Raw genomic sequence first — 18,446 nt, 5'->3', positions numbered from 1 at the left:
ATCACAAAGAATGGCATGAAAGTACAGGGGCTTTCTTGCTGATTATATCTACACCTTGACTGTGGAAATCAGTTATCACTGTTTCTAAGAATTTCAGTGTTCAAATCATATGCAAATAATCAGCAAGTGCTTTGTGGTGGGACATTACATTTGAGGCTCTCCTGCCCCTTCCTACCTGTTGGAGACTTTGATTGAGCCCCATAAACTTCAAGTAACACCACTGGTGGCAGTTCACTGAAATCTAGAGGGACTTGTAAGACAGACACAAGAGGCACACAATGGGCGAGGTATAAAAAGAGAGCTGCAAGAGTATTGTTCCCCACAAAGCATTTGCTGCTCATTTGCATACGATTTCAACAATGGATGAATTATGAACAGCAAAACTTATTTTTATAATCAAGGTATGAATATAAATCAGCATGAAAGGTTATTTAAATACATTTCATTAACTTGAGGTATAAAGTCCCCATGACTGGTTAGTTTTAATTTATACTTTTCTCACTAATTCACTAGTCACTAACAGTATGTAATGCCAGCATCTCCGCCCTATCCCACTACCTGCACCTGCAGAGACACCGATGCACTCACCACTGCAGCCGTCCACGTGCTCCTGCTCCATTCTCTGCCTCAACTACCTGCTGCCAGAGTCTGCGCATGCCACACAGGTCTCCTGGTAACGTGCCTAGGGCACGAGTGTGCTCCTTGCTTCTTAAAGGGGCAGCACATACATTCCTGAAACCTATTTTAGGAGGCATTAGGTATTTAAGGCATATTTCCCCTTACGGAGGTGCCTGAGCAACATTGTTCCTGGTGTTTTCAGTACATGCTAATTGCATTGTCAGGTCTCAGTTCCTGTATCCGTTCTGCTATCCTGTTCCCATACAAGTCTGTGCTTGTACTAGTCTCTGTATCTGTCCTGTGTACCAGAAACATTCTGGAGACCCGGTACCAGTCTTTGCCAGCACCACAATCTGTACACGTCTGTGTCTCTACCAGCTGTGCTGTCTATGGGTCAGATTCCATCTCGCCTGTTTTCTGTCCAGACTCATGCCGGTGGTTCAGGCTCCGTATCGCCTACTGCCAGTCCAGACAACAACCTGTGTCCCTGACTTAGTTTCACCTGTTGCTGTTTGGGTCAGTTTCTGCGGACTCGGGCACTGCCTTGGAGAAGCACCAGGCGGCTACCTGAAGCACAAGCCTAACCTCACTACCAGAGGCTCTGGAGAAGATCGGGTATCCACTTAGTGACGCCCCTCCAGGGTAAGCCTGGGCTCTGTGGTCCAGTGTGTCCACATACCTGACTCGGTCATAATGGCCACAGCCACTCTGGCTGTAACAGAGTATATAGGAGGGTTTCTGTATATTCACTTATAGGAAAAAAAATAAAAAAAAAAGATTAATACACAAAAAATATATAGAGTCCTAGGACACACACCTATTCCATACAGCATACTTTGTTGCAAACTCTCCCAAATATAAACTTTTCTTACTGCAGTCTATTTGCTTCTTTTTATGACCCTGAAATACATATGTTAAGTAATTTCCATTATCACTAACAAATTGTAAATTATGATGTAGTATATAGACACTTCAGCTGAGATCCTCCATGTTGAAAAGGTTTTATATTAAAAACTCACCTCTAACTACAATATGCAAGGTTCAATTAGAAGGGAACAGCTAGTGTGAAACGACAAAGCGTGATGAAAGAAACTCCAGGCGGTGAAATATTTATCACAAACCAAGAGAAGTACAACAGTTTTCTAAAGCTACTGAATTCTAGTGATTGATTTCATCATATGTTCACAACTTTCAAAAGAAAGGAACCAATTATCGGATATCTATACCATGTTTCACAAAATTACTTTGATTCCTTTTGAGAAAAGTGATCAATAAATAAAGAATTGAACACGTGGGGTTTCTAAGTCTTATCTTAGCAAATGACTTAGGTAATTAAAATGGTTGTCCATGATTTTTAAATCTTTACAAATGACTTGGATTGTTAATGGGCTATCCAAGATTTAAAAACAAAACAAAAAACAGTTCCATAGTTAGAAATGTGTTTTAACTAGAGATGGGTGAACCTGCAGATGTACAGTTTCCGGCCGGACTTTTAAAAAAAAAAAAACCCAAAAAAACAAAAAAAACCCAACCAAACCAGAGGTACGGGACCGGACTTTGATCCCAAACGATGAACCCCATATAAAAGTCTATAAGGACTCACATTTGAGTGTTATAAAATAGTGTTAGTATAGGCTAGGGGGCTGCAAAGGAGATTAAAGCTGGACAATTATACACACTGACGTCACAGCTGCAGCTCTCTCAGTTTGTACCAGATCAGTAAAGTTTTCTAATGTGACTGGGCACTGCTACCTACAGATGAAGAAGAGCCAGGATCATCATGGAACCTCGTGTGGATTACGATGGACCTGCACAGGTGTTTTGGGGGGTTAATAAATTGGAGAAAGAGCGGGGAAAGAGACAGACGGGGAAAGAGACAGACGGGGAAAGAGACAGACGGGGAAAGAGACAGACGGGGAAAGAGACAGACGGGGAAAGAGACAGACGGGGAAAGAGACAGACGGGGAAAGAGACAGACGGGGAAAGAGACAGACGGGGAAAGAGACAGACGGGGAAAGAGACAGACGGGGAAAGAGACAGACGGGGAAAGAGAGAGACAAACACACACACAGAAACAGACACAGAGGTAGAAAGAGACAGACAGACAGACACAGAGATGGAGACAGATAGACTGATACAAATACAGACAGAGAGATAGAAACAGACAGACAGAGTCATAGACACAGACAGACAAGGAAAGAGAGAGACAGACAGACGACACATAGATATAGACTGGGAGAGAGACAGTTACTATCCCGGGCAATGCCCGGGTACTACAGCTAGTATACCTATAATGAGAAAAATCAGAAAAACTGACAATTTTGCAGTGGTCTCTTAATTTTTGCCAGCGCTGTACATACGGGAGTCACATAGATAAAAGCAGTACTTACTACATGGACGTCGATTCAGCGGCTAGTAGTAAGTACTGCTTTTGTCTATGTGACTCCTGTAGGTATATGGTCCTGGGCGACTGGGTTATCTAGCTACAGGCACGGAGGAGCAGTAGACGTGTGCATTAATATTATATTATGGCATTGTGTGACCTATATTATGCAAACTGGACTGTCACCTGCTACTTTAAATACACAGAATAGTCATTAACTACAAATGATGACATCTACAGAGTAGGAGACAGCCTTTTCAATTGGACACAAGCAAGAGGTTGACATCAGCGTATAACATGCCTCTGACAATTGTGAGGATATTGAAAGAATAATAAGGAGTACAAGCACAAAATGGGTCTTATCTGGTAAAAATGGATTAAAAGTGATCAGTGGGGAGGTCAGGAACCTCACCACTTATCACTGTGATAAGCGGTGAGGTTCCTGACACCACTGTTTAATCACAAGGATGAGTGGTGGCTATCCCCGCTCATCACAGTTTCCACGTCAGCAAAGTGCAGAGAGCACAAGGATCGGCTGCTGCTCAAAGCCTAAGGAGCCTCGTTCTGAGTATCTATAAATTATTCAGGTAATCGAGGAACAGCATAGGAACCCCTGTATTATGTCGGATGTGGGATCTTTACTTTCTAATAAATTGGTGAATGAGGGAGTTTCTTGAATTTTTTGCTTTAATTCTCTATTTTTTGTCTTTCAGATTGCTTTAATTCTCTCTTTTTATGTCTTTCAGGTTTCTATTGTGGACTACATCAGATCCTGTGGACATTTTAGGACCTGCATGGATTATTTTTTATATATATATAAATTGGTGAACAAGGGAGAGAGTCAGGAAGTGATTATTTTTAACTTAAATTTTTTGTGTGTTTTTTCTCCTTACACCTACTAGGTTAGTAATGGGGGTGTCTGATAGACACCTGTCCATTACCAACACCAGGGCTTGATGGCAGCTGACAATTCACAGCTAACTTCAACCCCATAAACCATTACCCCAATTGCTGCCGCACAAGGGCAAACAAGAAGAGCTGGGCAAAGCATCAGAATTGGGGCATCTAATGGATGCGCTGATTCTGGGACAACTGCAAACTGCTATTTTTAGGTTGGGGAGGGCCCAAAAATCATGCGCCTTCCTATTATGATAATACCAGCCCCCAGCTCTCTGCTGTACCTTGGCTGGTTATCAAAAATAGGGAGGACACCACGCCATTTTAAAAAATTATTTAATTTTTTTTTGTAAATCAAATTTTATTCATTTGAAAAAGGCATCTCCAAATCATGAAACATGTATGGACAATTAACAAGGAGAGAAACAATACTCCCCTTATTATATAAAAATTTTAACAGATGTCTCTATTACTCGCGCTGAATATCCATAAATATTTTATTTTTACATCCCCTCTATTTTTAATTACCAGCCAATGTAAAGAAGACAGCTGAAGGTTGCAACTCGCAGTTGTCTTCTTTTCCTTTGCTGGTTATCAAAAATGAGGGGGAACCTACCTAATTTTTTTATTATTTATTTATTTGGCTAAATAGATTTACAAATTATTTATCTACCTACCTATCTATCTGCCCATCCATCTTTCCACACAAAAACACATTCATTTCAGTGTCATGCATTTTTTTTTCCGGTACACGTAACATAGATCCAATCCGATCCAATAATTAATAATAAAAATAATCATTAAAGGGAACCTGTCAGGTGCAATATGCACCCAGAGCCACGAGCAGTTCTGGGTGCATATTTCTAATTCCTGCTTAGCAGACTCAACCTATAGTAGCACAGATAAAGGGAGCCTTAGAAAAAGTATTTCTAAAGATCCTATATGATATGCTAATAAGGCCAGGGACTAGTCACAAGGGAGTTAGTTCCTTTGGCTAGTCGTCCCCCTTAGCATGTAAGCACGTCCCTGTGGGTGTGCTAACATGCTAATGAATACACAGCGTCAGAAAATGGTTGTGCTCACCTCTGCTGAACAGTACAGATCAAAGTTGCGCAGGTGCGCAATGGAGGCCTCTGTGTGAATGAAGCAGGATGTGTTCTGCACACGGGGCTGGGCAGGAGGATGGCTGGAATGCTGTATATAAGTATTCACTAGTGGTGGCCACAGCTCATAAGGGAAAAATCTGTTGTCAGGTTCCCTGTAATTTTCTTTATTAGCGGGCACAAGTGTTCACCCCAGCCGCTGGCTTCCTGCAGTGGCAACCCTGTTTCTGCCTTCTGTGACCCGCTCCACCGCTGCTACCCACACAGAGCCAGACACATCCGGACAACCCCCCACTTTCCTACCAATCTAGGGGAAAAAAAGTGAGTCTAACATTAAAGAAATACATATTTTATTGCTCACAATTATCTTTTTTCATCTCTACCCCAATCCCTTTTAGCCCTTTCTTATACAATTTTTCTATTCGTACTTGACAACTTAAATTTCTCTTTGTACATTCTCACCTAATATACACCACACTTGAGCCCAAAGTTCCATGCATACAGTTTTTTAATTGGAAGGACATGGTAACTCGTAAGTAAAATTAACAGCTAAAGAATTTCTTAAATCATCAAAATCTTTGTACAGTAATTCTGGAGCAGCTAGAAAATGTCATTCATCAAGAAAACCATAATTAACTGCACAAAAACGAAAGGACATTTTATTTCAAAATGCAGCAGTTCATGATCAAACCGTATTACCATATTAAATTTTAATACAGAGTCATATGAGGAAATTTACACTTTAAAATATCATTTTATTGTGAGCCTTTGCAGAAATAATTTCATCAAGGCAGTTTATGACAAAAGGCATTTAAGTGACAGGAGAAAGGTTATATCACTGTCAATTACCAAACCATAGATCAAGAGTGCACATTGACTGTCTGCCAAGCTCACGTCTATTATCCTGGCATTAAATATTTACAATCCCTCTCCGAATCTGCCTAAACCAGTAAAGAGAATAGCTTAAATGCACTAAAAGTGAAGTTACTTTAGAGAAACCAATGCTGTGTCACACTTTATGTCAGCAGATACCTGGTTCTGCTCTACTGCTCCGTGTAAAATTATATCCAAAAATATTAAAATGATCGAAAAGCATAATGAAAAGCACTTTTTAAAAATAATAGATATTAAAGGACAGCCACACGTCTCATAACTTCTTACTAATATGGAAAGATTTATATTATATGATAATTTCCCACTTGTGTCTGTGGGAACATCGCAAAATACAATCAATCTTCACAAGCCAATGGATGGAAAAAACAAGCAATTCTTTTTGGCTCAGTGACTATGCGTTAATAAAGTATTAAATAGAAACAATAGTGTGTTCTCCATTTAAATAAGGGCAGTCACAAGATGTCCTGTAAGAAATGGTTGAGATAGGGATTCACCAGTAAAAGTAGTGGTGTACAAGTGTAATCACAGGAGATACAAATGGAAAGGGGGCTAAGAGATCAGAGAAACAAGTGGGGGGCACATAGTGACCTTGTCAGGTTTTGAAAGTGTTAGCAGCAGAGGGAATCAGGGAGGAAGATAGTTCTATGGTTACTCTCGACTGTGCAGGGCAGCAAAGTTGCTATGATGAGCTATGCAGTGTGATAAAGCAAACCGATGCCAGGCAGGCTCTCCAGCACAGCCAATCTGTGAGAACCTGCCAATGTGGCCAGTCAATAGGGCTCCTTTCCAATGTCTTTATTCAGGTGGGAGAAGAGCAAGGCACTACATACAGAATGTAAGTGAGCACCATTGACCACATGCGGCAACTGGCTTCAACAGTAACTGCACTTACACAAAACATTCGATGTATCATAGAGAAATGTCAGAAATTTTGATCAGTGGGGATAAGGACAAATATATTAACTCTTTCTTCTGCTCCATCATTTTACCAATCGGTGGTGGTCTAATAATGTAGACCAGGTATAAAAAATTCACACACTCTTATGACATGACAAATGTTTATGAACTGTGAACCACATATTAGGCAAAATAAATGAGAAAAATAAATGTGATACTATTCTTATAAGGGGGAATTTTCCAGTCTTCTATTCTGTAGACAATGGAAGGTGACATCTAGAACTAACTATGGCACTTATGTGTCACTCAATAGTCCCATTATTGTGTACAGACACCTTGACTTCAAGAAGTTGGTCGATACCTGGACCCCAGATGTGCTTCTAGTCAATATGTAGTGAAGCATAGTGGAGGCAGCATTATGCGTTGGGCTGTTTTTTTTATCAGCTGGAACTAGGACCTTATTCAAGGTAGGAGGAAATTATAAACACTTCCAAATGTCAGTCAATTTGCTATCAAAACCTTCAGGCCTCTGCTAAAAAGCTGAATATAATGAGGAATTTCACCTTTTAGCTCAACAATCACCATAAGCATACCTGCAAATCAACTAAAGAATGGCTTTTCCAGAATAAGATCATAGTTTTGGAATGGCCTAGACAGAGTCCAGGCTTGAAAACAATTGAAAATCTGTGGATAGACTTGAAGAAGGCCGCACATAGAAGATTCCCTTGCAATAGATCTGGCGCACCACTGCAAAGAACAGTGGGCAAAAACTAACAATTCTAGATGTGTTATGCACTGACTCCTACCCAAACAGAATACTGTCATAAATTCAAATCGTATTTCAATATGGTATTTGTGTAATGGTTAATCAACCACGTCATTTTAAAAGGGGTGGTTCACTACTTGGACACCCCAGTTCTCATTCCCTATATTTGTCCCCATTAAAATAAAAAAAGCCATGTGAGCCCTGCGGCCAATCAGTGCGGGCTTCACTGTCCCTGCCTTCAGACGTTTAAGTAATCAAAAGAAGGTGAGATCGGCAGCTAGCCGGTCACTTCCTCTTGATTCTTTATATGTCCAAAAGCAAAGACAGTGAAGCCGGCAGTGATTGAGCGCGCGGCTCATGTAACCACTGGAATGATGCCAGTACAGGACGTTAATATAAGCTTTTTTTATTTTAATTCTAACAAACATGGGTTAGGAGAAGGGGTGTCTAAACAATGGACAACCCCTTCATTTTTCCACCCAAAAAGATTTGCTTTCCAATAGATTTGTATAAAGTAGGACATTAAAAGTGGAAAAAGTTCTCAAATGATTCTTGTTGGTATGATATGAAATGTAATGGGTATATACAGGAAAATTACTGAAAATATAGACCCCGCATGTTTGAAACTGCTACATATAAAGTCAGGAATATCCAGCAAAAAAATGAAATTCTGGTAAGGCTGTAGATAAACATGGTAAGAAATGATAATGAAAACTAAAATGAGAACTGCATTGTGTTGATGAACACAATAAGCAAAAAATGTATTTAATACTCAGAAGATTATTTGTTACCCAATGGTTACAATTTTTCAACTCTTTATTTTATGACTAAATGACATTTAATTTTTTGACGTTTTGAGGGACATATAAACTTGTATATTTCTATATTAGAATTAAATAATAAAAACTTGTGAACAATTTGGACTTGTTATTTTCACTTTTTAGAATCATTTTGCTTCTAATGTTTTATTTACTTTAATATACTAAAGTAAGAATGAAATCCACGTACATGCCGCTAACTAAGCCCAAGAGGTCAGAGATTTGTCTGAGCATCATCTTCATATAGTTATGCTTTATAGCCAAACTTCCATCTGTACATGTACTTTCTAATGTGTAACAGGTAATGTTAAATTATGTATTTGTATCACTTGTCCACACTAATATAAATAGTTGTACTGGAGGGGAGAACATTTTAATTTAAAAAGGAAAGAAATACTTACGGTTAGCTTAACAAAAAAAAAAGTTATGTATTAGAATACGTACGAGACTATATGGTAAATATCCTCAGATCTTCCTTTACGAAGCCGCAACAGCCATGCCCCTGGATTGGCCTTCAACTGGAAATATCCCTATTGAGTAAAAAAAAAAGCTTAGATCTATGATAAAGTACTTTCACACTGATTAACTTATATTTCATTGATCTACAAAACTTTTCACAATACATTTCTTGGGAGTTTATTTATAGAATATAAATTATTCTCAATTTGTTAAACTTTCAATTAAATAGTAAGTGATATCTATCTATATATATAATTGCCTTATTCTGTCTGTCTGTCTGTCTGTCTTGCTCCAAAATTGTGTCCTTACAGTGACAACTTTCAGATTGGCCGCCGGGCTCGGCCTGGCCCCGCCCACCCCCACGGATTCGCCGCTTGCCTCGGCCTGGCCCCGCCCCCCCGCATGGATTGGCCGCTTGCCCCGACACTCCGCACGCATCGACCGCTTGGCCACGCCCCTTCCCCTGAATTCAAACGAAGCCCCGACTCCCCCAGCCCAGACATAACCTTGCGATGCTGGGACGTGACGGAGCCGGTGTACGCTGGTAACCATGATAAACATCGGGTAACTATATCATGGTTACCAGCGTACACCGGTGCGGTCAATAATGAAGTGTCATGTAGCGGTGAAAGAGTTAAAGACACTGCAGGACACTTCATTATAGGCAGCGGGCACCCCCAGAAGAGAGAAGACAGAAGAAAGAAGACCCCGCAGTCATACTCACCAGACGCCGACCGGGAGCAGGTGAGCGCATCAAGGTCCTGCAGCGGCGGAACACACACACATAAGAACAGACACACACACATAAGAACAGACACACACACATCAGATCACACTCACTCACTCTCTCTCACACACACCTCACACACACATCAGATCGCATCCACACACTCACAACATCCGGCGATATCGCTTACTTCTCGGCGGCGATAATGTGCCCTGTGCAGTGACCTTCCAGGACCTGCCGGAGGATCACATGGCCGGAAGCATGTGGTATCTCCGGATGTTGGGAGTGTGTGAGCGCAGAATGTGCGATATCGTCAGTATGTGTGTGTGTGAGTGTATGCGATCGGATGTGTGCGTGTATGCGATCGGATGTGTGCGTGTATGCGATCGGGTGTGTGCGTGTATGCGATCGGGTGTGTGACTGTGGAGCACGATGGGGAGTGTGCAGCATGGGGGATGGAGCACGATGGGGGGGGTGTGCAGCATGGGGGATGGAGCACGATGGGGAGTGCGCAGCATGGGGGATGGAGCACGATGGGGGGTGCGCAGCATGGGGGATGGAGCACGATGGGGAGTGCGCAGCATGGGGGATGGAGCACGATGGGGAGTGCGCAGCATGGGGGATGGAGCACGATGGGGAGTGCGCAGCATGGGGGATGGAGCACGATGGGGAGCGCGCAGCATGGGGGATGGAGCACGATGGGGGGTGCGCAGCATGGGGGATGGAGCATGATGGGGGGTGCGCAGCATGGGGGATGGAGCACGATGGGGGGTGCGCAGCATGGGGGATGGAGCACGATGGGGGGTGCGCAGAATGGGGGATGGAGCACGATGGGGTGTGCGCAGCATGGGGGATGGAGCACGATGGGGGGTGCGCAGAATGGGGGATGGAGCACAATGGGGAGTGCGCAGCATGGGGGATGGAGCACGATGGAGGGTGCGCAGCATGGGGGATGGAGCACGATGGGAGGTGCGCAGCTTGGGGGATGGAGCACGATGAGGAGTGCGCAGCATGGGGGATGGAGCACGATGGGGGGTGCGCAGCATGGGGGATGGAGCACGGTGGGGGGTGCGCAGCATGGGTGATGGATCACGATGGGGGGTGCGCAGCATGGGGGATGGAGCACGATGGGGGGTGCGCAGCATGGGGGATGGAGCACGATGAGGGGTGCGCATCATGGGGGATGGAGCACGATGAGGAATACGCAGCATGGGGGATGGAGCATGATGGGGGGTGCGCAGCGTGGGGGATGGAGCACGATGGGGGGTGCGCAGCGTGGGGGATGGAGCACGATGGGGGGGTGCGCAGCATGGGGGATGGAGCACGATGGGGGGTGCGCAGCATGGGGGATGGAGCATGATGGGGGGTGCGCAGCATGGGGGATGGAGCACGATGGGGGGTGCACACCTCCCCCAAAACACACACCGCCACACACGCACCGCACAACACACCACACACACACTGGTAACCACAAACACTGCCCTACACAGACACCCACACACACAGACAACGCCGCACACACACACAACACCCAACACACAAACACCGCGGCAGACACAAATATACGCACATACCGCACAACACACACATTGCACAAAACATACCTCCCCCCAAAACACACACACGCACCCCACACCCACAACACTGCAGACACACAGCGCTCTACAAATAACGCAACACACACAACGCAACACACATACAACACTGCTCATCCCCCCCCGCCACACCCAGACAACACCCAGAACATGTACAGCACCCTGCACAAACACTTGGCAACTACAGACAACATCTATATATATAATTTTTCAATAAAAAAGAGATTAAACATATATATATATATATATATATAACAAAAATCATACATTAACTACACAATACGTAAATTCTAGAATACCCGATGCGTAGAATCGGGCCACCTTCTAGTATATATATATAATTGCCTTATTCTGTCTGTCTGTCTTGCTCCAAAATTATGTCGTTACAGTGACAACCGTCGCATTGGCTGCTCGTCTCGGCTCCGCCCCTCCGTACGGATTGGCCGCTCGCCCAGGCTCCGCCCCCACACGGATTGGCCGCTCGCCCCAGCCCTCCGCACGCATCGCCCGCTCGGCCAAGCCCCTTCCCCCGAATTCAAACAAAGCCTCGACTCCCAGGTGACTGCTGCACTCCCAGCAGTCCACACCGGCAACCCAGCCCAGACATAACCTTGCGATGCTGGGATCGTGACAGAGCCGGCATACGCTGGTAACGATGATACACATCGGGTAACTATGGGAAGCGCTTTCCTTAGTTACCCGATGTGTATCATGGTTACTAGCTTACCCCGGCTCCCGTAACACATGTGCAGGGAGCCGGCATACGCTGACGCCTCACCCGCTCAGCCCCGTCCCCGGTACACGTTTGCCCGCTCGGCCCCGCCCCGGCACACATTGGCTCACTTGGCCCCGCCCCCGGCGGCTCGCTTGGCCCCGCCCCCAGCGGCTCGCTTGGCCCCACCCCCGGCGGCTCGCTTGACCCCACCCCCGACACACATTGGCCCACTCGGTCCCGCCCACGGCACACGTTGGCCCGCTCGGCCCCGCACCCGGCGGCCCACTCTGCCTCGCCCCGGCACACGTTGGCCCGCTCGGCCTTGCCCCCGGCACACGTTAGCCAGCTCGGCCCCGCCCCCGGCACACGTTAGCCAGCTCGGCCCCGTCTGTGTGTAAGTTTGTGTGTATCATGGTTACTAGCTTACCCCGGCTCCCGTAACACATGTGCAGGGAGCCGGCATACGCTGACGCCTCACCTGCTCGGCCCCGTCCACGGCACATGTTTGCCCGCTCAGCCGCGCCCCCGGCACACGGTGGCCTGCTTGGCCCCGCCCCCGGCGGCTCGGTTGGCCCCGCCCCCGGCACACATTGGCCCACTCGGTCCCGCCCACGGCACACGTTGGCCCGCTCGGCCCCGCCTGTGTGTAAGTTTTTTCGGTTCTGTTTTTTTGGGGGGTGCGGATATTTGCTGTCAGTGCGACCGTGGTTTTCATTAACCATACTCGACTTTTCCCACAAGTAAGAACTTGACAGAGGAGAATGGCACAAGGACTGGAGTAATATTTCTGTACTACAACTCCTAGCATTAGTGCTGCAGTGCAGATGATAGGAATCAGCTGGAGGAGAAAAGGGCAAGTACCAGATAAGAAAAGAAGAAGGAGGAGAAGAGACAGAGGTAAACAGGAGGGGAATGAGGAAGAGGAGACAGCAATCCCCTGCACCTGGGGGAAGGAGGGCAGCAGCCACAGGGGGCACCAGGGCACAGCACTGGGGCGGCAGCCAAGGGGCACCATGGGCAGGCACAACACACCACACACACACTGGGAATCACAAACACCGCCCTACACAGACACACACAGACAACGCCGCACACACACACAACACCCAACACACAAACACTGCGGCACACACAAATATACGCACATACCGCGCAACATACACACATTGCACAATACATACCTCCCCCAAAACACACACACGCACCCCACACCCACACAAACCGCGCAACACACAGCACCACACACAGACAACACTGCAGACACACAGCGCTCCACAAACAACGCAACACACACAACGCAACACACAAACAACACCGCTCTCACACACCCCCACACCCAGACAACACCCAGAACATTTACAGCGCCCCACACAAACACTTGGTAACTACACACAACATCATCTATATATATATATATATATATATATATATATATATATATATATATATATATATATCAAAAATCATACATTAACTACACAATAAATTCTAGAATACCCGATGCATTAGAATCGGGCCACCTTCTAGTATAAATATAAATGTGCTAGGCTAGGCTACAATGCAAAGATGTTCAAGTCTCTAATGTAAAGAAAGTCCAAATAAAAGTTCCATTTCATCTCCATTTGATGTCCCTGCCTTTGTAAAGTATATACCAAGACTTAAAGGGTTGTCCAGATTTGTGACTAAAGTCTGCAGATTTTTGTATATTCAGAGCACATGGTCAGGATTCAGTGGTGTCTGCGGTAAGTGTATGGTTATATGACCGCTAGCATGCAATATGCAGACTTCTGGTCAAATTCCAACTAAACATGCTTGGGCTTGCTCAATTCACTTGTATTATGTGAGGCCGCGCACATCTAATTGTAATGTGGCCTGAAGTATGCAAAGCACATACTTGTGGTTACATGACTGCCCACTCCTGCCACCGGCAAATCCTGACAATGCCTGGTTTGCACACTGTGAAGATTCAAAAGTCATATGAAGTGACTGCAGACTTGTCTCAAACCTAGACAACCACTTTAATTAAAAATTCCACCAGTAAAAATTATTAAAAAAAAAATCTAAATAGAACATCATTTTATGCACACTCAATTCTTAAAAGGAACCGGTTATTAGAAAAGTGGTATTTAAACAATACATCCACATAATACACCTTTCTAGACCATCATGTGTTCAAATTCTACTAATATAAGAAGAGAAACTGAAGATGTATATTTGTCACATGGTCTCACTCGTTAACTGGACGGTGCGGCACAAGAGTCTAGTCTGCAAGTGTACATGATCATCAACAGAGAAAGGCATAAATGTGTGGTCACTTTTCTGCTGAGAGCAGCTGTGGCAACAGACAAGACCTTAGAAGGGTCAAGGAGACACGCATTTGTCGCCATTCTTGAGATAGGTGTCAGTCTACCTGCATTGAACAGACTAAAGAATAGCTCTCTAAATAATAAAAATCTACTTTCGACACCACTAGAGGAATCCCTTAAAGGAAATATGTCAGAAGGTTTTTTGCTATGTAATCTGAGAACAACATACAATGAATTCAGGAATATGTCCCTTATTAGACAGTTTGCTGTTGTTTACTTACAATGATTGTTTTACCACCATGTGATTAACTCTGCCAGGTTGACTATAGGGCTCATGAGCAGTTGTGAGTTGCCCACCTTTCTTTCTCCTCTGATAAGCTGTTAAGCAGCTCACTGTCAATAGACAATGTACATTGAAAGCTGTGGTATGGGTGTGGTTAGCATTCTGGGCTCTACTACATGCTACATCTATGAACTCTGATTGTGTCATAACTGCTGCACCCAGTAAACTAAGTGATATATCATTGGAAAAAGGGTCTCTTTTCTTACATTATGCTGCTCTCAGATGAGGTAGCAAAAACCTGGTGACAGATTCCCTTTAAAGATTATTGCACACTAAGTTCCAAGTATAGGTAGTAATATGTAGCAAGTTCCCATTAGCAATAGCTGCAGGATGTCAGATTTGGATGTTATTAATACCTGTCAGTGCAGGAGATTCAGAGTTTTTTAACAGAAATACAATCCCTTGAAAAGTATTCATACCCAGTGAACCACATTTTTTTCATGCTACACCAACAAACGTAAATGTATTTTATGGTACATACCAACAAAAAGTAGCAAGTATGTGTGCAGTGTAAAGTGTGAAGTATACTGATACTTGGTTTTCTAAGTATTTTAAAAATATACCGTAAATCTGAAAATTCTGATGTGCATTTATATTCAGACCCCCTGAGTAAATACTTTGTATGACCATCTTTAGCTGTAATTACTGCTGCAATTCTTTTGGGCTATTTCTCTACCAGGTTTGCACATCTAAGGGCTGAATTTTTTTGCCCATTCTTCCTTGCAAAATAGCTGTAGCTCAGTGAGATTGGATGAAAATAAAATCCTGAGTGACCAATTACTTCCAGAAGTCACTTACCGTATTTTTTCGTTTTAGAAGATGCACCGGATTAGAAGACGCACCCCAAAATCAGAGCTAGAAAAGGTGAAAGAAAAAAAATGGGGTCCGTCTTGTAATCCGGTGGTGCCTTACCAGAGGGGGCAGCAGCGGTAGTGGAGGAGTCACATAAAGCAGGGGCGGTGGGTGTCACAGAAACTGTAGGATGTGCTGGGGCAGCTTCGGCGGCAGCTGTGCGTGGTGACTGCTTCAAAGAAATGGCGCCTGGAGTCAGTGCAGATTGAGCTCTAGGCTCAATGGCAAGCCGAGAGCTCTTGGCTCAATGGCAAGCCGAGATCTCATAAGCTGAGATCTCGCCTGCGCAAGTGCCACCTCCAGATGCCATTTTCCTGAAGTCCGCTGGAGGGAGATCAATGGGCCGGAGGCGGCATCTGCGCAGATGAGATCTTGAGCTTAGAGCTCCATGTGCACACGTGCCGACTCCGGGTGGCATTATTTGAAGTCACCACTAGACCCGCAGCACCAGTCCAGCCGCCGCAGACTCTGCACAGTCGCCAGAGACCCCGCACAGACACCGCACAGCCGCCCCAGAAGCAGCCACCGGAGACCCCGCACAGCGGCTACAGACACCGCAGAGCCGTCTCAGCCCCTGCACAGCCACCGCAGCCCCTGCACAGCAGCCTCAGCATTCCCCCTGGCTTCTTGCGACCCCTCTCCACCACCCCTACATTCAGATTATAAGACGCACCCCTCACTTTCTTCCCAAATTTTTGGGAGGAAAATTGCATCTTATAATCCGAAAAATATGGTAATTAGTAACTTGAGTCCACCTGTGAGTAATTTATTCTCAGTATAACTGCAGCTATTCTCTGAAGGATTCATAGATTTTTTTGAGAACATTAGTGTCAAGTCCTTTGCAACCTCTAACAGGTTTTCCTTCAGTACTTACCTGTATTTAGCGCCATCCATCTTCCTATCAATCACAAAGTTTTCCTTCAGTAAAATATTATATTTGTTGCAAACGTGAGTACACCCCTCACATTTTTTAAAACAGTTTATTATATCTTTTCATGCGACAACATTAAATGTATAACTCTTTGATACAATGTGAAGTAGTCAGTGTACAGCCTGTATAACCGTGTAAATTTGGTGTTCACTCTAAATAATTCAACACACAGCCATTAATGTCTAAACCGCCAGCAATAACAGTGAGTACACTCCTAATTTAAAATGGACACACAGTGCCCAATTAGCAATTTTCCATCTCCGGTGTCATGTGACTCATTACTGTTACAAGGTCTCCGGTGTGAATGGCGAGCATATATGTTAAGTTTGGTGTAATCGTTCACACAATCTCTCATACTAGTTACTGAAGGTTCAACATGTCACCTCATGTCAAAGAATTCTCTAAGGCTCTGGAAAAAAAAAAAAAAAAAAATAATTGTTGCTCTACCTAAAGATGGCCTAGGCTATAGGAAGATTGCCACCATCCTAAAACTGAGCTGCAGCATGGTGGCCAAGACCATACAGCGGTTTAACAAGACATATTTCACTCAGAAAAGGCCTTGTCATGATTGACCACAGACGTTGAGTGCACAAGCTCAGCATCACATCCATAGGTTGTCTTTTGAACAAAAGGTGCATGAGTGCTGCCAGCATTGCTGCAGAGGTTAAAATAGTGGGGGGTTTAGATCGTCAGGGCTCAGACCAGATGCCGCACACTGCATCAAATTGGTCTGCATAGCTGTCATCTCAGAAGGAAGCCTCTTTTAAAGGTGATGCACAAGAAAGCTGGCAAACAGTTTGCTCAAGCAGACTAAGGACCTGGATTACTAGACCCATGTTCTGTGGTCTGATGAAACCAACAAACTTATTTGGGTCAGATGGTGTCAAGCGTGTGTGGCAGCAACCAGGTGAGTAGTACAAAGACAAGTGTATCTTGCCTACAGTCAAGCATGGTGGTGGGAGTGTCATGGTTTAGGGATGCACGAATGCTGCTTACTATGTGGAGCTACAGTTCATTGATGGAATAATAAATGCCAACATGTATTGTGACATACTGAAGCAAACCATAGTTCCCACCCTTCAGAAGCTGGAGTGCAGGGCAGTATTCAGACATGATAACGACTCCAAACACACCTGCAAGATGACCACTGCTTTGCTAAAGAAATTCAGGTTAAAGGTGCTGGACTGTCCAAGCATGTCTTCAGACCCAAATCCTATTGAGTACTTGTGGGGAATCCTCAAATGGAAGGTGGAGGAGCACAAGGTCTCTAACATCCACCAGCTCCGTGATGTCATCATGGAAGAGAATTCCAGTGACAACCTGTAAAGCTGTAGTGAACTCCATGCTCAAGATAGGCAGTGCTTGGAAAGAATGCTGGTGTCACAAATCTTGAAATATTGACACGTTGGGCATTTTCACTTAGGGGTGTACTCTTCTTTTTTCTTTTTTTTTGCCAGTGGTTTTGATATTAATCGCTGTGTGTTGAGTTATTTAGAAGGCACTCCAAATTTACACAATTATACAAGCTGTACACTGACTGCTTTAAATTTGATCAAAGTGTCATATCTTCAATGCTATCCAATGAAAAGATATAAAATATTTACAAATATGTGAGGGGTGTACTCACTTTTGTGATACACCATACACACCTCACCTGCTGTCCCAGTGGTGTTGACAATGCCTCTGCTGGGGATTGCATGACATTGTTATGTTATGCGATCCCTGCAGTCAGTGTTTAGAGTTCAGTATCCTCTCCTTCGGACAACCCAACACAACTGGTGAAAGTGAGAGCTGCGACTGCTCGCTCACTTACTCCAGGTGCCAATTACATCTGAATGAGGGTAGAGTGAAGCCATCACTGATTGGCAGCAGGGATCGTGTGACATAATGTCACGCAATATCTGAGAGAGGCAGTGTTGATACTGAACGGTGCCAGCACCGGAGGAGAGTATAGGTATTATTTTACTGGGTAAAAACATTGGGATTGAGAAGGGGTTGGCCACTTGGAGTCAGAATGAATCAACAGTCCAGTTCCCTTTAACCTTTATCGCAATATGGCAAAGTGTTGCTAAACTTTCAATTAAGTTTAAAGTATTTTTACCCAGCTCCGGTACCTTAAATAGAACGTACCGACATGGATAA

General features: G+C 44.5%; 1 protein-coding gene across 1 annotated transcript in view; it reads right to left on the bottom strand.

Annotated features, from left to right (window-relative positions):
• Positions 1-18,446, bottom strand: part of UGGT2 (UDP-glucose glycoprotein glucosyltransferase 2) — a 518,153-nt gene that overhangs the window by 102,326 nt on the left and 397,381 nt on the right. Inside the window, exon 29 of the mRNA XM_075336749.1 lies at positions 8,821-8,906. Coding sequence (XP_075192864.1) covers positions 8,821-8,906 — 86 coding nt within the window. The remainder of the gene's footprint in view (positions 1-8,820; positions 8,907-18,446) is intronic.

Source organism: Anomaloglossus baeobatrachus, chromosome 2 (genome assembly GCF_048569485.1).
Source record: "Anomaloglossus baeobatrachus isolate aAnoBae1 chromosome 2, aAnoBae1.hap1, whole genome shotgun sequence".
Lineage (NCBI taxonomy): Eukaryota > Metazoa > Chordata > Amphibia > Anura > Aromobatidae > Anomaloglossus > Anomaloglossus baeobatrachus.
Note: the sequence above shows the minus strand (reverse complement) of the source record. Positions and strands in the feature narration are given on the sequence as shown.